Raw genomic sequence first — 26537 nt, 5'->3', positions numbered from 1 at the left:
TATTTTATCCCAATTGGTTGTACCTCCTAGTATTTTTGTCTAATTTGTCTAAATAATATGACTTAAAAACTAGCTAAACAGTAGCGTCGGATCCAGAGTGGACGGCTACGAACAGCGTCTGACCCAGAGTGGGCGGCTGGTACAGAACTCACCAACCCGTCTGGCAAGCGAGGTGTTTTAATGCCAAAAAATTCTCTTCAGGAAACATATCAAATTATGAAACAAACGGAATATGATCGCAGGTGGGTATAGTTACTAACTTGGAATCCCACACCGGGAAACCGGTCCGCCTCAAGGATTCTGGGGGAGGCAAATATTCGACAAAAATAAATGTAGGAACGTATAACATCAGATCCATAAACGAAAACACTAAAATCCACGAACTAGAGGAAGAACTGACTAAAATACAGTGGGATATTATCGGCATATCCGAAGTAAGAAGAAAAGGAGAACAAAAAATACAGCTAAAATTAGGAAATTTGCTATACTATAAAGGTAATGAAGAAAATACCAACAATGGAGTAGGATTTATAATAAATAAAAAAGTGGTTAAACACATACAATCTACCAAGGGCATATGAGATAGAGTAGCATGTACGACGCTTAAATTAAAAAGAAGATCCGAAAATCATACAGGTGTACGCTCCAATAAGTACCTACAGCGATGAAGATATTGAATATTTCTACGAAGACATAACAACAGCTATGGAAGAAAAGAAATCAAAATTAACGCTAATAATCGGAGACTTTAATGCCAACATAGGAGAACAACTATAAAGAAGAAGACAAAGTAGGACACCATGGATACGGTAAAAGAAATGATAGAGGACACACATTGATGAATTACTTGGAGGAGAAGCAACTTTATGCAATGAATACATTCTTTAAGAAAAATCCCCAAAGAAAATGGACATGGATTAGTCCCAATGGTGAAACTAAAAACGAAATTGATCATATTCTTTTAACGCAAAAATCCATGGTTAGAGACGTAACAGCCCTAAACCGCTTCTCAACTAGTAGCGACCATAGACTAGTCTGAGCCAAGCTGATCATTGATAGTAGATTTAAAACAAGTGAAAAATAATCAGAAAACAGACATGGAAAACTAAAACACGAAAAACAGACGTGAGAGAATAAAGGAAATATTGCCGACCAAGGAAGATATAGAACACAAACATATCGACGAAATAAACATGATATCTACTGAAACTCTAAGGAAAGTGGGTAAAGAAATAGCACAGACAACAACAAAAAAAAAGGTTTAATATCCCAGGAAACAAAGATTCTTATGAACACAAGAAGAACATTACTAAAACAAGGGGACAGAAATAAAATGGAATACAAAGAAATAAACAAAACTATTAGAAAAAATATTAAGGAGTGTAAACGGAGAGTACAGGAAGAAAAGATAGAGAAAACAATTGAAAAAAATAGAAACATAAAGTGCTTAAAGCAGAACCTGGGAAACATACAAATTAATAGCATAAAGAACAAAGAAGGAGTGGAGAACAACAATATAAAAGAAATTTTACAGATAACGCACGAATATTATACAAATCTCTATAAAACAGAACAAAAAACAACCCAAGAAATCCGTAATCAGTTACAACTAAAAATAAAGAACGTTAACTCTGACCTACAACCAGAAATCAGTAAAAATAAAATACAAAAGGTACTCAAAGAAATGAAGAATAACAAATCTCCTGGGAAATATGGAATAACTGGGGAAATGCTAAAAAATAGGGGGAAAACTACAGTGAAAGTCCTTTATGTACTAATGAATAAAATATTGAACACAAAACAAATACCCACCACATGGAACGAGGCAATAAAACTATTACTATTTTAGAAAGGCGATAGAAAAGATCTAAAAAACTATAGGCCCATAACGCTACTGAATGTAATGTACAAACTGTTAACTAAACTATTAACAAACAGATTAACAACTAAGTTAGATAATTACCAATCAAGAGAGTAAGCCGGTTTTAGAAAAGGATTCAGTACAAGCGACCATCTGCTTACGATAAAAATATTAATTAAAAGGTTAACGAATATCAAATCCCAATGTATATTGCATTTGTAGACTTTGAAAAAGCATTCGATAAGCTGGAACATTGGGCAGTAAAGAAGTCTTTACAAAATGGGAGAATAGACTATAGATATACGGACTTAATTTCCAACACATATGTACAAGCAACAACATCCATCAAAATAGTTGAACAAACGGAGCCCATTAAGATACGGCGAGGAGTCAGACCGGGTGACGCTATATCACCCAAACTATTAAATCAAGCTTTGGAAGACGTTATGAGGAAACTACAATGGGAAAAACTGGGTATTAACATAAGTGGCCAATACTTGAATCACTTAAGATATGCAGACGGCATTGTATTAATAACAGATAAGAGGAAAGAATTACAAAATAGGATGTATGGATTAAATAGCGAATCAACAAAAATAGGTCTACAAATGATTTATAATAAAACGAAAATCATGACCAACCAATCAGAAGAAATTGCATAGAACAAGTAAAAGAATATGTATATTTGGGACAACTAGTTAAATTAAATAAAGAAAATCAGACCGGAGAAATAAAGAGAAACATACGGTTGGCTTGGGTATCCTTCGGAAAACTTTCCTATATGCTAAAAATAAGAAAATACCCCCAGTATTTAAAAACAAGAGTCTTCAACCAATGTATACTACCTGTTCTCACCTACGGTTTTCAAACTTGGACATTTACAAAGGAAAACTGGAAAAATAGCAAAGACCCAAAGAGCCATGGAAAGGCAAATGCTGAACATCAGGCTATCAGACAAGAAAAGAAATACTTGGATCCGCAACAAAACAAAAGTGACCGATGTATTAACGCAGATAGCAAAACTTAAGTGGAAGTTCGCTGGACATACCATAAGACAGAAAGACGACAGATGGAATAAGATGATTATACACTGGAGACCATACAGTTACAAACGAAAAAGAGGAATGCCACAAATTAGATGGTCAGATGACTTGAAGAAACACGCAGGCCCGAAGTAGATACAAACTGCAACTGCCTACAATAGAGAGACGTGGAAGAAGAAAAAGGAGGCCTATGTCCAAAATTGTTATTTCCTAACAAGAAACGAAGAGCCACGTATATATCCTGCCTGTAATGATATTTGTTTAAATTTTTTATTGCAATAATACTCCTTGTTTTTCTTTCCTTTAATTAATTTTTTAAGACTAACTAAATTACAGAGTAGCTAACACCAAAGATATAAGCTTTCAAAATAATCATGGAAGGAAAAAAATCTGCTGAGAATGACACTAACTGCATTTATTCATTTCGATAGAAAAACGTTCTATGGTCCATAATAAAAGAAACAACTCTAGCCAGGAAACGAAATAGAAAAGTTGACTCCAATTTTAACAAAGAAGTAAGCAGAGCTTACACCCTTCCTAACGGTGAACGTGAAAATGTATAAGTCCATAAAGTTATTCTGTAATATTTTTTCAATATTAAAAAGAGTTTCAAATAACGCTTTGCAATTTAAAAGCCTAAATAGCAACTATCATACTTGTGATAAGAGAAAATGAAGACCGGCAAGTAACGCTACTACGCAAGCCCGTATTCGAAAAGTATTGGCATTTCTTTAGAAGTTTCCGAAGGTTCCATCACACTGGTGCCGCAAACGGAGTTTCCGGTTATACATTGCTTCAGATCTAACCGTGGAGAAAATGCACGACCTGTATGAGGAAGATACTGGAGAACAAGCAGAGAAAAACAAAGTTTTCCAAAAGATATTCAGAAAACATGAACCGTAAACTTCCTTTAGCAATTTACGTACCAAAAAATGCCTCATGTTCCATGTGCAATGAGGCAGAGAGAACCGAAGAAACGAAAACGAAAAAGTATTCAAAGAAAAAATGCAATAAAGGTTTTGAAAATGAGGATAAAAAAACTGCACAGAGCTATAAAAAGATTTGTTTCAACTACATACGCTAGTTTTGCTAGAGATTGTTAAATTCAAAGTGAAGTGGAAGATTTTTTTGCTTCATTTTACCATCTTTGATTCGCGTTATCAAGGGTTTTGTTTTTTATGGGATGAGACCCTATGGGAGAAAGGGAAAGTGCCGAAATATTAACTTCCTTATTAAAGTGCATTGAATCATTAGATCCAGATATACCACATCTCGTGCTCTATGCAGATACGTGCGAAAGGAAAAATAGAGGTTTTGAGAAGGTTTCAATACGACTTCAAAACAATTCAAATTTTTTCTGTAACAATTGTAATTGCCCAAAAAGTCAAAGATCTAGCAGATCTACTACCAAAACTAGACCACAAATACACAAAGGCAAATTAGACGTTAACCTAGTCACAGCAGAATATTTATCAACGGGACAAGAACCAATAAAGAACAGAATTGAAGGAAAATAAGGAAATTAACAGTACTTTAAATTTAATATACCGACAATACTTGTGATACAATGAATAAACCGAAACGTCGAGAATGAAGTAATCAGATCTTTTAAGAGACATAGAATAATGGGATATAAAGGTTAACAAAAAAATAAAAAAGAATTTATACTAGGGTACGGAAAGTAATAATCATAGAAGCAAAAACTGGCTAATCAGCAAACAACAAAGAAAAAAGAGGAAAACACAGTACCTTATAAGAAATAAGGGAGTTTAAAAAGAATGGCACTAACACTAGATCTAATAAGGTGTAAGAAAGAAAAATCTTTGATTGGATATGGATACATAAGAAGAGCAGATCAAATTAGATGGATAGTAATATTTTGGCAATGGAGTATTTACAGAATAAAGTAGAAAAGGTGGTCCATCAATATTATGGTACCTCGGTACCTTGTAAAAGGAGAATGAGAGAATAAAGCTAACTGGAGGTATCGATTGAAGCAAAGCACAGCAGGAGTAGCTGTAGAAATCCGTATATCAGTATATACTTCATTTTAAACTATTTAACTTCTTTATTCAACTATTTAACCATTTTTGCATAAAAGAATTTTCTAAAAGTCAAAGATTCCGTCTGCATATCTCCTTACATTTTCATAACTTTGTTAAGGTATACAATTTAAGTTTTTAACTTGTTGCTGGTATAAAAGTTTTATGGAACATCAAAGACTTTAAAGCCGACATTGCAATTTCTTAAAGCAATTTGTAATAACGCATGCAATATGACTTAATAAAGAATTTATAATCCCATTAATAAATTGTTAGAGTTGCTCTTTCAATTTAAACCAAAATTGGTATAAGTAGGCCATGCTATTATAAGCCTGTTACGAACGTTAAACGCAAATGCTAATGTAAAAAGTTTTGGTACAAGTTTCCACTTTACATGTTAATGGTTAATACGTAATTGGAAAACTCTGTGGAGTGTTAACATTTCCAGATGAGGAGCTAAATAATAATCTAGCGATACAGCAGCCAACGTTAATTTTCGCAATGGCATTCATTTGCATATTACGGCATGTAAGATTCTCTTATGCAACTCAATGGCAAGAAAGTTAAAAAAAAGTTAAATAGTAACGAAAACGGATGCTAAATGTATCGTATAAATGAGATCGATAGATTGATTCTTAAATAAAACTTAATTGTTAAATTATTTTTAACAATTGTCTAAAAAAATGTTGTTTGAAAAGCGCTAACTATTTAAATTCAAATAATACGTGGCGATATTATTTGTTCTAGGTCATAACGCTTCCAAAAAGGATAAAAAGTAAAAATATATTCAAACGATACTTTAAAATTGAGGCAGTAAATGAAGTATCTCTGCCACCTAATCTAAATAGTTTTAAAATAGTGAAACAGTGATTAGATCAATAATATCTGAAGTAGATTTTACTATTCTCTGAAAATAAATTGGGGTGGTTGACTCATAAATGTAACATGATATACTATTTGTATAAACAAATCAGTACGCTGTTTTTAATAAGAATATCAAAATAATATCGAATTACAACATTTTGATAGTTCTCCGTACATTTTAATGGATATGCGGTCTTTTATAGTAAGTCAGCTGTAACAACAGACATATTCACGATACTTTTATACGAGTAAACGGTAGGTATTATTAAACGATACATAAAAGAGGTTACCGAAAAAAGAAAACTAAGCTAAATTATTCATTCTAACATTAAAGATAGAAAAATCAACGAAATACTTACCCCGTTCTGGCAAAATTGCTCCAATAAATCATTGTAGTTTCTGATAGGACCATTTCGGATTTAGTGTAGTTCTTTGTAAAGTGCATGAAACCGCCAACTAGTGGAGCACCAAATAAATAAGGTAAGTCTTCACCATGAATACATCCTTGTCTCTGCAAAAAAATATACACATATATAAATTATTTTGTGTAGAAAAAAAATTATGATTAGTGCTTATAGTAATAACTATTTATTTAATAGTCTTAAATTTATTAACATAAAATTCAACTCATTTAACAATAAAAATTCAACATATTGCCAGAAACGCATAAAGTGATATATGGTTTAATGCTCGAATAAATGAACTTTAATCAAGTAAAAGGCAGATATCGAGCACAATCTTTTATTAAATCTTGCCCAAATACTTTCGCTCCTAGAGCATCTTCAGAAGCATCTGAAATAAGCCAAGAAACGTTTTTTCAACTGAATTTATTTTTCTTTAGTTGGAAAAATGTTTCTTGGCTTATTAGTGTACGAAACGCATAACACAGGATATTAAGTGTAAATTATAAATTATATTACGTAAACACTGTTATAAGTAATGCCACAAATGACCAAAAATATAAGGCAACTTACAATGATACAAACAGGGACAGTATTTACCTCAACTAATGCAAACATAACAAATCCAAAATCTCAATCAATATACACACGACACAGGTCAATCAGAAAGATGGAAAGCAGTTGCAAATAAAAAAAAGAACTGTAAAGAAAACAAAAATAAATGATTATTGGTTAAATTCGCCAACTACTACCTAATAAATTTTAAAGTCTAGATAATGATTTAGAGAGCGAAAATAAGAGCAATTCACAGACATATGTTCACATTCACAGACTGAAAAACCGCCAAACTATCTCCAATATTTATTCGTGGAGTTAAGAATGTCACTTCTTTATTAGAATTTCTTGACCAAATTGCCAAAGATAGCTAAGAAATAAAGGTTCTTAGCTTAGACCACGTCAAAGTCCAACCAGAAACATGGGAAAAATATAGGATAATATAACTAAAGCTCTAACACACAAGAAAACACAATTCCAAACTGAAAGACGAACGCAGCTTCCGAGCAATACTGAAAAATACGCACAACTTAGTCAAAGAAAACAACATAAAAGAAGCTATAGAAACACATGGACACTGTGTAGAAAATCTTAAGAATATCAAATACTACAAAACTAAAAATCCACTACCCATGATATATGGTCATATATCATGGGTATTGGATCTACCCATGATATATGATCCTAAACCAGTACCAAACAACAAAACCACATATTATCTAGAGCCTCTATTTCACCACAAGATAAAATTTGACCCACCGCTACAGAGAAGAGACCACAATGCACTAGGTATGGACATATAAAGAAATATTGCAATTACAGGCACGCTGCGTTAAGTGAATCGCAGATCACGCGTCAGAGAAATGCCCAAGAAAAGAATGGTCAACTAATGTGAAATACATACCATACGAAGGCAATCATCGAGCTAACTACAAGTGCTGTTCAATATAGAAAGAATTACAACAGAAAAAATATTCGGCACTTTGTCCAAAGCAAGTTAACTCTACCAATCTTACATATAAACAATATATACAACCTAACAAGACATATTACATATTATGCTCAGGTAATATTTAACAAATAACTGGAACTCTCAAATAATAATGAACTCAGTGACTAGTGAAAATAACGGTGACAATATTAGAGACCCGAATTTTTCATCTTCATCTAGTAGTTTCAATGTCTCATTTTCTTCGTCTTCCAGCCTATCAGATGAAGAAAAATTAGTACAATGGGCAATTAGGCACCTGTGCAGGAAACTAATTTTACTCATAGAAGAAAATTTAGAAAATGGAAGTCCAACAAAGCTCATTGGGTTAAAAATAAGACCAAGAAGTTGAGAAACGAAGGCAAGGTAACAAAATCACGAAGCATGTAACGAAAAAAGGATACCAACAGTGCATTTCAAAAACTAATCAAGAAAAACGATTTTAAATTTTCTGCCAATATAACAATATACTCAATATTAGGAATAAAAAGCGTGATTGTCTTTCCAAAAGAAATAAATGTTTTTGAGGTTACCATATTCATAAAATCAGTTGTTATTTTTATACCGGACAATTTTATAATTATAATTCTACATAACCAAAAAAGGAGGTACAGTAGAACTATCTAGTAGACTAGCTCGAAGCTTCATACTATGTTTTTTAAATTTTAAATAATATTTTTAATATTGGACAAAGTAATTGTTATATTTATTTATTATTTTAATTACATGTGAAATTTTAATAAACACGTGGTAAATCTATAGATGATTTAAATAAACAAATAAAAACCGCTATTAGTTAATATCCTTGTTATAGATTTTATTAAAATTGAAAAATTTAAATATATAACAAACTCTCTTAATCTCGTAAATGGACTTCTTTCAACTGTTTGCCTTACCAAGGCGCTTTTGCAATACAAGCTGCGCCACAAAATACGCCATTTCTTCGCCAATCTTCGCCATGTTGTGTCAATGCTCTAACTCATGATGCGCTTATACTTGTAAAACAACTAATGCCGGATAATGGAATCAATTTTAATATAAACAAAAACAGGGAATACGTTTAAATAAATAGCACCAACACTGTTTAATTTGAAAAAAGCAACACTTTATTTTTGCGTAAAACCTGTCTTATATGGAATATAACTGGAAATCTGTCGGAGTTAAGAATGTCAAGCTCAAATTAACCACTAAAGCATCATGATCGACAACTCCTAATTGAGTTCTACCAAATCTGCGAAAGGCTTACACTTCAATTATTAGCGACATTTATATGAGTATATGAGTATGACACTTTCCCTAAAAAAATTTTTCCCTAATTTTCCCCCTGGGCTTTCCCGTAAAATCCCCTCCCCATCGTAAAGGAGGAAAACAAAAAAAAATCGATTTGCCAAGAATCTATACACCATAAAAAAATGTTCCAAATAAAAAGTGTAGCTAAGATAATTGTCAACAAAAATGTTTATTGAAATTTGTTTTTGGAATAAACCGTTCTCTTAGAAACAACGTTTGAAGCTATTGGTAATTTGGAATGACAGTTACGCGCGCGAAATCAATGTTATACAAAATTTGTCTCAGCTCGACGGTAAAAATTCTATATCTTTTGATCCGAATTACGTATCAACACAAACGGAGATGTGTTTTAAAGGTAAAAAGTACAGCTTTCATATGCAATTTTATTGACAAAATTTTATTTTAACTTTGTCTGAAAATCTGGCAACGTATCCTGTTGTTTTTGTTCAACGACGCATTTCTTCGTCTGGAATTCGGTCTCTCAGAAAGACACCCAACATCTAGCGCTCTATAGCCATCTGAGTCAAGCGAATCTTATTAACAAACTTTTTTATGAGTGCTAATATTTCCGCTCCATAAGTGAGTACAGGTAACACACATTGGTCAAAGATTTTCCTTTTGTGGCATATGGGTAGATCCGATTTAAATACATAATTTAATTTACCAAACGCTGCCCAGGCTAATCCTATGCGTCGAGGGAGCTCACATATCTGTTTATCTCTGTTTAACCGAATTTCATGTCTTAGATACTTATACGATGTAGTCTGCACAATATCCCTTCCATCAACAGCAACATTTCGATTTAGCACCAGATTAGTCATTATTTGTGTCTTATTCATATTAATCTTTAGTCTGACCTCTAAGGAAACGTGATATAATTTTTCAAACATTATTATTGCATCATCCATCCAACAAAATCACATGGCTTCAAGTTGCTTAAAGACGGTGGCACCAATTCACGTTTTTATAACGTTTTAGATTAGCATCCAAAGATACAGGCAAGTCACTACAGCAAAACAATTTATCGAGCATTAGTATTATTAGCCAATTTTTGCACAATATTGTTGTTAATATTAATGTTGCTAATGAATTCGGGATTATAGGAAACTGAGTATCTCAGAGCATAATTAAAAGCGACGTAAGTAGAAGCGACTTATGTGTGAATCCTATTTATATAAAATGTGAAAGATTAATATCATTTGATACATTAAATTTGTATTAATCATTTAATATTATTAAATTAAAAGTTTAATTAGTATTTGTTATTATTAACTTATTTAAACAAAATGTCTGCTGATTACGCTGTATCAAAATAAGATCTCTTTATATGTTCTAAGTGTAATCAGTACACACAGTTCTTAGTTTTAAAAAGTAGATACTTAAATTGGTTCATATACCTTTACTAACTATTTAAGTATATTTCAATCATTTTTAAAATATTGTATTACGCTTATAAGCAAATTTCTAAAAAGTATAACTTAAACCTATTCTCTATCAATACTCGAAAAATCCTGTCGAAAAAAATGTAATTGTCTGTCCAAAATATAGCCCTCGATATTGTTTTCTGTACCTGTCTAAAATTATTGACAATCATGTAATACTGTAAGCAATATATTTCCTGAGATCTTCCTTTTCCTTCAACTTAAATTTACCTACAATAAAAAATACAAAGAATACAAACATGAAAGCAAGAGCTTTACTTTCACATCGAATGTTCGTATTGCAACTTTCAAAGTGATGTTGACGTAAAAAGTATAGAAAGTATACTAATTCCTTTTTGTGGTTGTCGAGAATATAGTATTCGTACAGCCTTCCAAACTCATTAAACTTGTTTTTGAGAGAAGTTTATAAAAAATGCAGTTCGTGTGATGAAGTTTGTAAAAGATATAAAGCGTGGAGGTAGAATAAAAACGAAGGGAATAACGAGGAACTGTCTGTAATTAGGACCAGGAGCGTAACGGCTGCAAAAATAAAATAAACATAAAGAAATAGCCGCTTTCAAGTCGGGTTGTTAACTTTTTTAATTAAACCTATTATTATTTTAAACAATACGGATTATACATAATATATTGCTAAAGCAAGGACATGTAAGTTCTGAAATCGACAATTAAAAGTAATATTAAAATAAAAAATAGAAAAAGGAAAGTAGTTTTGAAGTGTGTAAACAATTCTACATAACATCCCAAATAAAAATTTTAGACATGAACCTTTTAAAAGACATTGAGATATTCAAAGAAATACAACTGAACTCTGATTATTGCTTAAATACATAAATCAATCTTAGTTGCAATTAGAATAAATTGCAATTAGAGTGAACTGACACGATCTTAAAAACACTATCCTACTTTTTTAAATTACATTACCAATTTATAAGAATTATTTGTAATCAATTATTTGACAAGTAATTCTTAAATGAAAAAAAAAAACAAATTTCCAATTTTTACTTAAAATTCTTACAATTCCAACCAAGAGACAATTTTCTTATGCACTTAAGTATCATGCTTAGAAACATTACAATTTACATAGTTTCTTCTTTATATTTAAATAATTTATTTTATTTTGGATTAGATTAGACTGAATTATTAAAATATATAACTGGAAAGTGAATGCAATGTATCACGCTGAAAAACTTCTCAATACCATCTAAGAAATGACCAATTTTAAAATGGATAAAATGGGCATAAGCGAAATGAGGTGGCTAAATAGTGGTGCTTATATTGTTGACAACCATATGATTGTTGACAGCCACTCAGGAAATAATGACGCTGAGCATATCTATGTATGGGGTTGAAATAATCGTGTCTCCTCAATAAGGTCAATATGTTACAGATGTTATACCTGTTTCTGAGAGATTAATATTAATCTAAAGGCCAAAAAAATTGGTTAAAATCACAGTGTGAAGAGTTATTGAAAAAAAAAATGATACGTTTAGTATGCATAAAAAGGTTAAATAAATACATACAAGAACATTATGTCAATACATTTTGACGATAATAGGGCCAAACAATGTCCATCCTTCATATGTACTGACTACTTACCAATCACTTCAGATGAAATGGTAAAAGCATAATCACAACTACAAGATGGCAAACTCCTGGACGTGACTATCTATATACTAAACTTATAAAGCTATTTAACACCGACGGTACTCAACGTCTAACAGAAATGTTAAATGACATATTGAAGCAGAATAATGCCAAGAACATGGCTAAGGTCTACGTTTATTGCTCTACCAAAGAAAATAAAATCCGTTACCTGCAATAATTTCCTGACCATCAGCTTAATGAGTCACATTTTAAAGTTATTTCTTAAAATCGTATATAAAAGAATATATAGACTGTGCGAATAAAGAATTAGCCATATACAGTTTGGTTTTCGAAATGCAATGGGTACGAGAGAGGATTTCTTTAGTATACAAGTGGAAGTACGATGTAGAGACGTGAATTGCAATGTTTATGCATTATTTATTGATTACTATAAAGCGTCCGATACAGTAAAGCACAACTGTAAGAATTCTGATATAGATATTAATGAATATTGGAATAAATACCTGTGATCTAAGATTTATTATTACCAATATTTAATGGAATATCAAACATCGTCTATCCGTACAGAGACAGGAGAATCAAATGATCGATCAAATATCAAATATGGAGTCCAACAGGGATGTCTAATATTACCTCTGTTGTTTGAAATATACTCTAAAAAAAATTTTTAAAATCAGTAGAGAGTTTTAAAGCTGTGTTTGAAGCTGTATGTCAGCGAATACTACACGGTTATGCAGCCTCCAAGAAGTTAATGAATAGAATCACAGAAACAAATCAGAGACATGAACTTTTACTTAACTTTAGGAAAACAAAATGTATTACTTATCTCTAATAAGGAACAGCAACTTAAAAGAATAACTGTAAATGGTAAACCAATATAAAGGATAAAAACATATACCTACCTTGGTACGAACATGAATGAAAATTGGGACCATCCTCTATAAATCAAATATAGGATGAGGAAAGCAAGATCTGCATTTTAAAAAATAACTAAGCGATATAAATGTCATGATTTATCCCCCATAATAATTAGGTTACTACAATGTTATATTTTTCCTATACTGTTGTGCGGAGTTGAGTCGTGGACTCTCACAGACGCTAGCTGCAAGAAAATTGACGCTTTCAAAATGTGCCTTTATCGGCGTATCCTGAAAATATCTTATACCAACCACGTTACTATTCAGGATGTTTATTAAGAATACAAAAAGAAAAAGAGCTACTAGCCACACTAAAAACAGTCAAAATTGAATACTTCGGCCATATCATAAGCGGCAGTGAAAGATATGGGTTGCTGCAATTAATTTGACAGGGAAAAGTAGAAAGAAAACGCGGACCAGGAAGAAGAAGGATTTTCTGGTTTAAAAAATCTACGTATGTAGTTCAACACAACAACCAAAAATCTTTTGAGAGCAGAAGTGTGTAAAATACATACATACATATTTGATAGTTGCTAAGATTTAAAACGGATAGACACTACAAGAAGACAAAAAAGAGGTAATAATTAAACGAGACGGGTGCCATTTTGTAAGTAAAATTGTAACATATATTTTGCCTACCACATAGGGTATTACTATGGGGGGACAGAAGTTACTGGGGGTGGAGATAGGGCAAGCAAAATAAACGAAACGTATGCGAACGACTCTCAGGGTTTATTTGGAGTAGCTGAGTCGTGGATAAGTGAATGGCAAGGGGGTTGGATTGGGGCAACTACAAAAATGAAACAAACGGGTACTTACATGAATCTCCTGGAGAAATGGATAAACAAAACAACAAGAAGGACCTCTATCGGTTTAAAATCAGGACGCCGCTTTGAGGTAACAAATTGTAACGGCATATGTGAGAAACAAATTGTTTTGGAGAAATAAACATTTAATACTGTCTAACCACAAATAGTTACAAATGTAAAAGGTACAAAAATACTATATTAATAGTCACAAAAAAAATACAATAACAAAGAGAAAAACTTACTATGTCCTAACCGTTTACAAACTCTTAGAAGTTGGAGATACTACAAAACTTACTATTGTTACTGGGCTATAATTTATAACAGAAATAAATTATTACAAATACAAAATTATCTTTACAAACTCTTATGAAAGCAATTATTAATAAAAATGTTTATTCTTATTTTTCTTTTAAATTTAAACACAAAAGTTACCTTGATTTCACTAAAATTTTTAAGGGTGGAAATTAGACTTCACTGGAATTTCTGGGGGTAGAACTGGCTTTAAACTTTCTGCCACACGAACAAATTCATCTCCATACTATGGAAAGGTGTTCTGAAACGGCTTCTTAGGGACCTACACATTTGGGGTTGAAATTGGGCCACTAGATACAAACTTTAAACTGAGCTTCTTAAAAAACTGGAAACATGTGGATATTTTTTAAAACCTCATTTAAAACTGTAACTGAACTGCACAACACACTACATATTTTCTATGAAAAGGGGCGAAAAACAAGAAACATTACAAATTTGACGTAAAATTTAGACTAACGCTGAAGTCAACCGCTCTTAACAACGCCTCAGCGAGAGTGTCGCAATTATCTTTCCGGCAAAACCTTTTCAGCGATCTAAATGGATGTTTATTTGAAACGCATATATCGAGCAACTTAACGATCAAAGAAAATTACCAAAGAATATGCGTCCGTGATATAAACAAACTTAAAATGTTTTTATATCAACTCGGCGACGCAAAGAGGATTGAAAATACTTTGGTGTTTTAATACGTAAGATAGGAAATAAAATACACTAAAAATATTCTTCAGTATTTTAGCAAATACGAGGGAATTTCAATATATAACAAGGAATTTTAAAATGCTACAATAAGATGCTTAAATAAAATTATGTGCTACTAAATATATTTTTAGAATAATATCCAATTCCATCTGCTGTTTTAAAATGGCAACAGGTTTAATATTTAATATCATATTTTTACCAATTTATGTCTTACAGAAAAACAAAAAACTTTTTTGTTTAGAAAAATAAAAATTTCGAAAAAAAGTCATTGCTTTTTAATTTCAAAACTTTTCTTTTACATTAAAACCAATTTTATTCAAAAATAAGCACTTTGAACCGGTCAAACTTACAGATCATATGAAAAATACATTACTAAAATAAATTTTAAAGCAATAACCAATTATTTCATTCGGGTGCCATATAGGAGCTGATTTTTACGATTTTTTTTATTAAAATTGTGGGAGTTGTTTATAATAACAACTTTTATTTTGTGTGTTTCAGTTGTTTAGTATAGACTGTATTTGGTGGAAGAGCAGTAAAATTCAATTTATATAATATTTTGTCCATGAATTTATATCTTTTGAAAACTAAATAAACAATCATTAATGCTAAACATGATGATATGAGTTTTGAAGAAACTCATACGCGTGTTATCCAATAACTCTATCAAGCTATAAATCGATCAGAAATATACATAAGAAACTATATACCAAATAGATATGAAGTCATATGCTAAAAATTTATAGACTTACTTTTTAAAAATAGGTTAAAAAACTTTAAATAAATGTACTGTTAGCATATTTCGAACAATTAACATTAATATAAATAAATCAGTGAAAACTTTAGAACCTTGTTAATTTTATGCTGTGTCGCGTTGTATCCAAAATGTTTATTTACTTTTGCATAGTATTTAAAAACCTAAAATTTATTTCATTGACAGTATTCTGCAGATATTTAAAATTCACTTCAATTATAATCTAAAAAAGTTCTACATGCTTTAAAGAAGTAGATGTATAAATGTTTTTTATCCAATTTATTTCATCCAGAAACAGATACCACATCTCGTAAATTCAGTAATAAAAAATATACACCACGAACCTGTAAGTAATTTGTGTATTTTGCCTATAAAATTATTTATTGCAGCCTTGTGGGTTGTAAGCGCCACTTGCGAGCTTTAATCTGGTTTATAGCATGGCTAGTGCCTCGGAGAGACTAAAAATTCCATCATAAATTTTAAACATTGTATTACATCGGTTTTTCTTGGTTAATCTACTCTTTTATAATACTTATTTAGGTTTATTTTTACAGCACTACCTCGTAAAATATTACTCTTTAACAAGACTTATTAATGAAGGAATTAAAAAATTTGTCAGCTTTTAAACATTTTCACATCAGATAGATTTTAGTAAACGTTACACAAAATACTTATTCATTCATTTGTAAAAAGATAATTTTTAATAAAGGATAATAATTAAACGGTGTTGACTATATTATCCTTGTGTGAAAATTCTTTTTTTAAAAAAAGTTTTTGTTTAAAAAGTTGTGACGTTGCAAGCAGCATTCAAAATAAGGTTGCTATAAATCTCAATGGGCATAAAGGTAATTTTTTAAGAATAATACACCAGCTTACAAGGTAAGCCTACTGAGTACATAATGGTATCTCATTATAAGTGGTATTCTAGCATTCTAAATATTTTTGTATTCATTTCAATTTAGATAGTTTTAATATATATTTTGGTTTATTGGGGTATATTTTCCTAGCTAAACCGGCTGAATATTTTATAGTAATGTAAGGGATATTGTGAGGTACTTTTTCGTATAATGTTACGTTTTTAAATAAAACGAGCAGTTCGAATTTATATAAATATATTTATTTATAAGCTTACAGCACCATTATCTCTTATCAACTAAACTTAACTCCTAGAAGGTAGGCTTATATATAAAAGTCACTATGTACTCGAACATTCTGGAGTAGCCCACCTTTAACTCGTCTCATCGCTTGTCGGATCAAACTTTCCAGCGGTCGACAGTTCCCGTCGCATCTAGAAGGACAGATCATTCTCGTCCCGGCCTGCAACCATTATATAGGCTACGTAGAATGCATGTTCGTAACAATAATAAGAATGATACTCTAAATACTTACTAATATTGTACATCTGATCATATACCATCATGAGGTATCGATTGAAGGTAATTTTAAACAACTTTTAAACAAACAACTCAAGGCAGTTAGCTCTTATTTATGGTTCCACGTACCACAACCCGGTAACTGCATCGGCCAGAAGGCTAAACCAAATGAGGTTAGCTAGATATTGCTGGTATAAACAAACCCTCACTTACGGGACAATAACTTTGGATAAACGAGCTGGTAGGTGTAAGAGTATTCTTTCGTCCTAGGGTTAAGAAATTGACCATAAGAAAGAATGACAACAAGTACCTTAAGAAATAAAAATTCTCGTCAATAATTTCCCGCACACTCATTGAAAATGCAATAATTAAGACACTGCCCATTTCAAGGAGGAGGATAATTACACAACAATGAACTTTTATGGAAACAAAATCTTTGTCCATTAAATCTAAGAGGTCATTTTAAAGTAGAATTATATAACTAATTTTTAACCTATGTAACTTTTTAGGCGAGGGTGAGGGTATCATAAATTTTGCGTAACAAACATTCAATTTTCATGTGGACTTTAGCAAACATGATTTTTTGCTTATTTACGGTGCCGTTTAGATTAAATGGGGATACATCTAAAGAAATGTAAAATTAGCAAAAAACGGATTTCTATTATATATATTATATATATAAATATATATATATATATATAATATATATATATATATATATATATATATATATATATATATATATATATATAGAAATGATTATTTCGACCAAAAAATAATTTATATATATATATATATATATATATATATATATATATATATATATATTTATAATCTATTATAAATTTAAATCTCAATCTGCCTGGAGTAGACAGATAGAAACCTCAGTGCCGTTTGACGGTTCTTGTACAAGAACCGTTTATACAGAACAAGATACTGGTACGTCACGAGTAAGGGGAGTAGGCAGATTGAGACATGAGCATATATAAATATATATATATATATATATATATATATATATATATATATATATATATATATATATTGTAGTTTAAGGAATCTATACAGCTAGAATATATTTTAGAATCCCAATCTATGAATAAAGATTGTAAGGATAAAACCCTTTAAAGAAAACGTCGACGAACTGGCAAACCCTTGGTATTTACAAACTCCAGTTCCACATTATCTTTAGAAATTATTTTTTATGGATCTTAAGAGAATATCAATAGAATAGGCATTAAAATAGAATTATACTAACGATGGAAGATTTAACTAACTATAGATGTAGAGTTTTAGAGAAATTTCAGTGATCCACCTGTACTAAACAAATTAGCTAGACGAATCTTAAATATAACTGCTACTTTAGAGTGGTTGTTTTTTACATGTGCTGGATTATAAAAGAACGACTTAGCATGTTATTATCCGATAATTTGGAGAAATTATTATTTTTGAATAAGTACCAATTACGATTTGGATTTGTAGTTGGTAAATGGATTTTACCAACTACTTTGGTAAATAAAGTTAAAGTTATTTTGCTTTTTATCGGTATTACTTTTTAAGTTAACATTGGCATCAAATTTGGATTAAACTTAATTATTTTATCTTATATGATGTAGTTACCAAATAAACTATGAGAGTATTACATAATCTGATTTAACTATATAATTTTGACTTCCAAATACAAAAAATATGTCGAGAGTACTTTGAAAAAACCTTCCATTATATATAAAATTAATGGTTTTATTTTGAATATTGTTTACTGTTAAAAGTCAGTGACTGATTTATACTGACTATCACTTTTACAATGTAAATTATTCCTCGTTTCGACTACGCCAGTCGTCAGAGACGAAAATGCCACTGAACCTCTAAACATCATACGAACAAGCTGAATTTTTCCAAGCATATTAAGTTTGGGACCAAAGAAAAGGTGCAAAAATGTTTACCACTTTTACCATCGGGCTTTTCCCCAAAACCACCTTTCGTAGGAAGGTAACAACGCAAAAAAATCGATTTACCAAGAATCTGTACGCTACAGACAAAAATGTTTTCAATAAAAATTGTAACTAAAATAATTTTAAATAAAACTGTTTATTAGCACTTTTTGTATAGAATGAACCGTTCTCTCACAAACAACGCTGAAAGCGACCGTAGATTTTGAATGTCAGTTATGTGCGCGAAATAAATGTTCAATAAGATTTGTATCAGTTCGACGGTAAAAATTCGATATATTTTGATGCAAGTAGTGTTTTGTCGGCAAAAATCAATATGCGCTTTAAAGGTGAACAGTTCAGCTTTCGTATGCAATTTTTGTGTTTGTTTATTATGATTCTAATGAGATCAATACAATATAACCCTTTCATTAACTGGCCATTATAAAGTTTGGATTAGTAGATCCTAACTTTTAAACTTTTAGCATAAAGTTTTCATGCTTATTCAAAATCATTCCAAAAATATGACTAAAAAAGCTGGATTTTAACTTTCACATAATAAACAATCTAAAACGTTTAAAACATTTTTTTTTCAATTACACTAGTACGTTATTCAAAAGAACCAAACTCTTGCTATAAAATACACCTAAAACCGTCTTCTTGGAGGCATTTTCCGTGACGTGCGATCGTTTGTAATGTAAAACATTAACTTTTGCGTTTTTTATTTATATTTCAAATGCCTCATATTTATTGCCACAACCCAAAATTAAAATTTCATGTGATCTGTAGAAATAAAAATTTTACTACGACCGGTCAATAAAAGTGGTCAATTTTATTGATCTCATAAAAATCGTAAAAAATGGCAAAATTCGCGCCACGTTTATTTATTTAATACCTTTATAAAAATTGAGTTTATTTTCGGCAAAATAAAGAAACAAAAAATACAGACACTTGGATCACAATATATGTAATTTTTACCGTCGAGCTGATACAAATTTTATTAAACATTGATTTTGCGCGCGTAATTGACATTTAAAAATTAAAATCGACGGTTGCTTCATGCGTTGTTTCTGAGAGAGCGATTCATTCTACACACCACGTGCTCATAAACATTATTGTTTAAAATTATCTCAGCTACATTTTTTATTTAAAACATTGTTTTCTGCGGAGTACACATTCTTGGTAAATCGATTTTTTTGCGTTTTTACCCCCATACGAGGGGGTTTTTAGCGAAAGCCCGGGGTCCCAAAATTAATATTCTCGGCAAAATTCAGCTTGTTTGTATGATTTTTATGGGACCACTCTCTGACGACTAGACTATTGCAGTTTTTATTTCTGTAACTTAAATGCTTATATTTACCATTTTATTTGTATGAAAACACTGTACAGATTTAATGAGAAAATAAACGAAATTATCGCTTTGCAAAAAGTATTTAATTAAGATATTACGTAGAAAACATAATGCTGAAAGAGCAATAAATTTAGTTGATTTTATTTTGCTGCTTGCACGAACGTTTTAAAGGCTGTATTAATCTTTTTCATTTTCAAGCTGAATAACGATCGCAGCAGATATCCTGGAAAGGTATTTTGCATGCGGACATTAAACAACCCTGAAACGGAACTCGTAAAAGCAGAGAGAGTTGTAATGTTCATGTAAGCATCTGAAACGAGATATAAGCGTATGAATAATTTAAGTCAGCGTAGGAAATTGAGGCACTCACAGCTACAAGCTCGTGTTTGATAACAAGAATTATATGGATAATCCTAGTAGACTTTATTTTTTTAACGAAATTCCACTTTTTTTAAACTACAAATCCTCCCTTTGTTCCTTCGTTACTATGTTATATTTATATTAATAAAATCTCGATTTGTTCCTTCTAATGCATTCGTTATAATAGAACTATATCAACTTAATATCGATCTGTAAAGAAAAAGATATCAAAATTTAAAGTGCATCTACCTACTTATTAAATATGAACAATCTTTGAATATTTTTGTGTAGAAAGCAAAATTTGTTATAACATTTTTGTCAGTGATCTGAAAATTTTTTCCAGTAGGCTACTCTGCTGTTCGGAATAATGTACAATGGTTTTGGTCCAATAAAAACAGTATTCTAGCTTCTTCTTTAACCCTAGAAAGGTGGACTATTATTTACTGACAGTTATGGTGGACTATCGTAATTTTTACGACATCTAACAAAAAATTGAAAAAAAAATACAAATATAATTATAAACACTTTTATTACAATAAATTAGAAAAAATGTAAGTATTAGTAAGTGGTACACATATAAATAAAGTCGATGTACACTACTCGTTTGCACACATTGTACATATATTACCTCGGTGTTCGCCACATATAGCGTGATGGCATTGGTTGCAATATGTGGTAGTCATGCGCCTCTTTTTACTCGGACAATGGAAACATGCCTTGCGTTTCTTTTTTTCAGGTAACGGACGTTCAACTTCTTCGGAAATTTTGAGGACATCTTTAATATTTTGCTTAAGATTTCGACGTAAAGTTGGAATACACAATCGTTCTCTCAGCCAGGGTTCGGCGAGATGACGAGCCAATTCAACCATATATTCGTATCTGGATAAAACTGTTCTGTTTGCTTTTAATGTGTTTGTGGTGTAAATAACATACGAGTTAATACTTGCAATATTTATCATATTATAGAAGATACACAAAGGCCATCTCCTCGTTTTACGACCCGCATTCATATTCGAACACATTTGATCAAATGTATCCACTCCGCCTTTTGTTCCATTATAATCAGTTATTATAGTGGGTTTGCCATTTATTTTGGAAACATCAGCACCTTCGTGAAGTGTTGAAAGAAGTAAAACTACCTTATTTTTCTTTGGCATATATGATACCAATGTCTTTCTTTTATCAAAACAAAACATAGATGTATTGGGGACTCTGTTCTTTACATTTAACAATTCCTGAGGAATTTCTCTTTTATTTTTGCGAAGAGTTCCGATAATTGTCAGTTTGTACTGATCTTTTAATAACTCCTCTGCTAAGCTAACTGATGTAAACCAGTTGTCCATGGTAATATTTCTGTTACTACCATGAACTGATTTTGTAAGTTCCTTTACAAAATATGTACCCAACGGCAAACCATTTGTATTGGTTTTCTTGCCTAAATAAGGAATAGCATCGATCATATATTTCGAAGAGCTGTCACACATCATTACGATTTTGAGACCATACGAATTAGGTTTATCAGGTAAATACATTCGAAAAGGGCAACGTCCTCGAAATCCCACTAACTGTTCATCAATAGTCAAATAGGATGAAGGTGTATATGATTCTCTGCAGGTGGTAATAAAAATGTCCCATATTTCGCGTATATGCGCAAAAGGATCATCTTGCTGCCTTTCTTTTCGTGTTTCTTTTTCATCAAACCTAAGACAGTTTATGAGATATTTAAAACGCTGACCACTCATGCAAGCCTGATAAAATTTTCCTGATATATTACTGTCAAACATATATTTCACAGATAGATGACTGTCTTTATTTGCTGCAGACATTATCAAAATTGCCAATAAAGCTTGTAGCTCATTTTTACTCATGTCAGAAATATTAGGACGACTGGCATATTTTTTAGATTGTCTTGTAATTTCAGTATTTGAGTGTAACAGAGTACGACATAATATATCCTCTGAAAAAAAATGTAAGAAATATTCTTCAACTTTTGTGTAGTTTTTGGCATTTCCTTTGGGACCAGCTATAAAATGAATAATATTTCTAGCTGCCGTTCTTTTTGACAATGAAGGTATTTTGTTTGACCACTTATGCCCGTTTTTACCTTTTAGAGCCTTTCCCGGATTTACAATAAACTGAGAAACAGTGGAGTTCTCACCTGATGTTCCAGGTACTTCTTCTGTAGATTTTTCGCTTTCCACCACTATTGCTTTTATATCTGCATCCATTAAATTTACAGATGAACTGGATATACTGGATGGCTGGAAAATTTTGGAATTATCACTATTTTTAGAGTCATCTTCTTCATCTGAATCGTCCGATTCAAACTCCAAAGCATCTTCTTCTAACTCCCAGTCACTTCCACTATCTTCAAAAGGTTCCTGCTCACTATCTTCACCATTCATTATACGCTGTATTTCATCGTTTATTTCACTTGCCGTTAAAGGTTTTCGTGATGACATAGTGCTACAATTAAATAAAATAATATTTACTACAAATATAAAAAAGAATTAGATAATGACTTACCAAAAACGTCACCGGCGTCCAAATAAACTTGAGAGAAAAAAACTAACGTAGAAGGTGGACTTTCGTAAAATTGACGACGTGCCCTCAAAAAATCTAATACATAAATACAGTAGTGGAGAAACGCACTCACCGCCTGTTAAATCAAGACTAAAGAAACAGCTACTGAGAAGTGTATGGACAGAGGTTACGCGACTGCACCCGAACTGCGGCGAAAACCAAGGAGCGTCGTCAAATTTACGATAGTCCACCTTTCTAGGGTTAACCAGATTAACACAAATAATAATATCGTTGCAACCTTAACAAAACTAGCTAGTCGTTTAAGGGACTCTTTGCCACTTTAGTTTTGTATTACCTAAAAAATTTTGTATACTAGTAATAAAATTGATATCTTCTTCTTGTTCTGCCGCTTTTTATGTAGATACGACTGCGTCTGCTTTTCAATGTGACGCCAGTAAGTTTTCGTTCCATAGTTTTCGTGGTCTTCCTACTGATCGTCTTTTTATTGGAGAATCATTTCTTGCCGTCATTACTACTCTGTTGTTGTTGTCATTCGGCTTATATGATCGTTTCATTTGACTTTTCTATTTCTTATCTAGTCCTGAATGTTCTTCACCTTGCATCTACGTCGTATATCTGTACTTCTAGCTATGTATTTTTATTTTTGCTGTTTCTAAGATCTTTTTTGTCCTATCTGTGTTAGGTCGTGTTTCTGCTGCGTATGTCATTATTGGTCTAATAACTGCCTTAAAAATTCTGCCTTTTATTTCTTTCCCGATATTTTTATTTCTCCATATTGTTTTTAAGGCAACCTGTGATATTGTGATGCATAGACTCCTTCACTTGTTCTATTATCTTCTAGTTCCAATTTAAATCTTAGTTAATTTGCTGTTAAAACCATACATTTTGTCTTTTTGGGACATTCACATGCTAAATTTTCTGGCGGTTATATTAAATTGGTGCAGCATACGTTGTAAATCATTTTCAGTTTCAGAGGGTAGTATTGCGTCATCTCCACAGCAGTTTATTTTAATTGGTTTTTCTCCCATTTGGTGTCATTTTTAAGTTCTTACTTTTTTTAATATTTCATCCATAATCAGGTTGAACAATAGAGAGCTCAGGGAATCTTTAGGTAGTATTCCATTGCTATCTTTAATATGGCCAGTTAGTTCTTCTTCTACTTTAACTTTTATTGTGTTGTTTTAGTAGATATCTACGATCGTTTTAATTTTTGCTAGAGGTATCTCTCCTGCTTACAATACGTGGATAACGTCCATTAATTATTACATTTGTAACCTTGGTAAAATTAATACCCGACTGATGGTACTAAGGATTAGACAGAACTTTTAATTAAGAATAATTATTTTCCTAGAATTTAAAATAAAAAAGTTTCCCTATGTTTCCTATTTACTGAGATATACTGTAAATTCATAGCATAAAAATCTTAATATTTTCCTCCAGAACTAATACAGTAGCCTATAATTTAAATAAATTATTTCATTAATCATAAATAATATAAATAAAACTATGAATATATATCGAAAATCAGCTAAAATAATAATACGGTCAGAAATATAAAATAAATTCCACAAGGAAACTAAGTTCCTGTGTTTGGCTGTATACCATATATTAAAAATTTTGAATAAAATCCTTTATAAAAAGGTATATAAAAAACCCAGTTGGGCTATGTTAAATTGGCAAAACGTTTTCGGAATAAGTATTCCATCATCAGTACCAAGTTAATACATGGATGTAGCCACTAAATATGGGGTTACAAACCCTTTAAAAATTGCTAATTTAAATTTAGTTTACATAATGTCTGTTTTACAATTTAGATGGTAAAGTTACCGTTGGATTGGTAACATGGTGACATATGACTCTGCAATAAGTTGCAAGTCCTGAGACGGTATGTCTACGAGGACTTCAATAAAGCAAGTTGCTTTATTGAAGTCCTCGTAGACATACCGTCTCAGGACTTGCAACTTATTGCAGAGTCATATGTCACCATGTTACCAATCCAACGGTAACTTTACCATCTAAATTGTAAAACAGACATTATGTAAACTAAATTTAAATTAGCAATTTTTAAAGGGTTTGTAACCCCATATTTAGTGGCTACATCCATGTATTAACTTGGTACTGATGATGGAATACTTATTCCGAAAACGTTTTGCCAATTTAACATAGCCCAACTGGGTTTTTTATATACCTTTTTATAAAGGATTTTATTCAAAATTTATAAAATAAATTATTCGTGACATTGATATTCTGAAAGGAGGCATTAAATTATCAGGTTATTTTCTGATATCAAGAGCCAAAATTGAATAGCAGTTTTATTGTCTTGTTGCGGTTCTTTAATAAAAACAATTACAGCGCCAAATTTTGATCGAAAACAAACATAGATATTTTTGTATATATATATATATATATATATATATATATATATATATATACATATATATATATATATATATATATATATATATATATATCCCTTATGATTTTTGTTGTGTAGGTTTGATTAAATACTGAATTTGCAAAAAATACAACGGATCATGCGAATTATACATAATATAACAAAAACAGATAAACCAGTTTATTATTTTATAAAATATCACTAATATTTTTATGTATTAAAGTAATTTAACCCTTAACTACTGACGTGGATATTTCAGGACGTAGACTCTGACATGCGGTATGTCATACCGTTGCCTATACGCCCCCTGTACGACCTATGTGCTACGCCTCTTACGGTCGTCCATTTATTAATTGAGTGTACATAATACCATAGAAGACGTTCAATAAACAATATTATACCAAACACTCTACCAGATTTATTAGGAGAAAACTGTGATGGAAAAAACTTATTAAACTACCTAAGGTCAATTAATATTTTGTATCAGATTTAAAGTTTTGTTTACTTAGTAACGCCGCTAATAACCTGTTGTTGGATGCGGCAATGTTTTTTTTTTAATAAAATAAATAAAATAAATTTTTTTAATAAAATAAATAAAAAAAATAAAAAAAAACATTAATTAACAAAATATTTTCATGTTTTACATTATTAAAAATACTGATACCTGATTTTCTATAGCAAAAAGCACAGTTACTAATGAACAAGCTTTTCGTATTGACTACAATTTATATTGTATAAACTATTATATTTTTTAATTAACTCGGCGGAAACAACCATTTCTATTAATTCGTTTATTTATTTAATTAATATATGACAGTGAAAATTCGTTTACATGGATAAATAATAAATAAAAAAAGTAATACTGTTTTGTAAAATGTGTTCCTGTATATATTTATATACAGATGATGCTATCCGTTTAAAATATTTAACTCAAAATATGACATAGTGGTACAAGCACATAGGTTTATTCATTAAAATTGTTGCAAATATGTATTTCCAAAAAA

The 26537-nt window shown here is 31.1% G+C and overlaps 1 protein-coding gene across 1 annotated transcript in view; it reads right to left on the bottom strand.

Moving 5' to 3' along the window:
- The window catches only part of LOC140433870 (neuroligin-4, Y-linked-like), a 1297086-nt gene that overhangs the window by 466829 nt on the left and 803720 nt on the right, over nt 1-26537 (bottom strand). Inside the window, exon 8 of the mRNA XM_072521844.1 lies at nt 6170-6321. Within this exon, the coding sequence (XP_072377945.1) occupies nt 6170-6321 (152 nt within the window). The remainder of the gene's footprint in view (nt 1-6169; nt 6322-26537) is intronic.

This window comes from Diabrotica undecimpunctata, chromosome 2 (genome assembly GCF_040954645.1).
Source record: "Diabrotica undecimpunctata isolate CICGRU chromosome 2, icDiaUnde3, whole genome shotgun sequence".
Classification (NCBI taxonomy): domain Eukaryota; kingdom Metazoa; phylum Arthropoda; class Insecta; order Coleoptera; family Chrysomelidae; genus Diabrotica; species Diabrotica undecimpunctata.
This window is presented reverse-complemented; position numbering and strand designations above follow the sequence as displayed.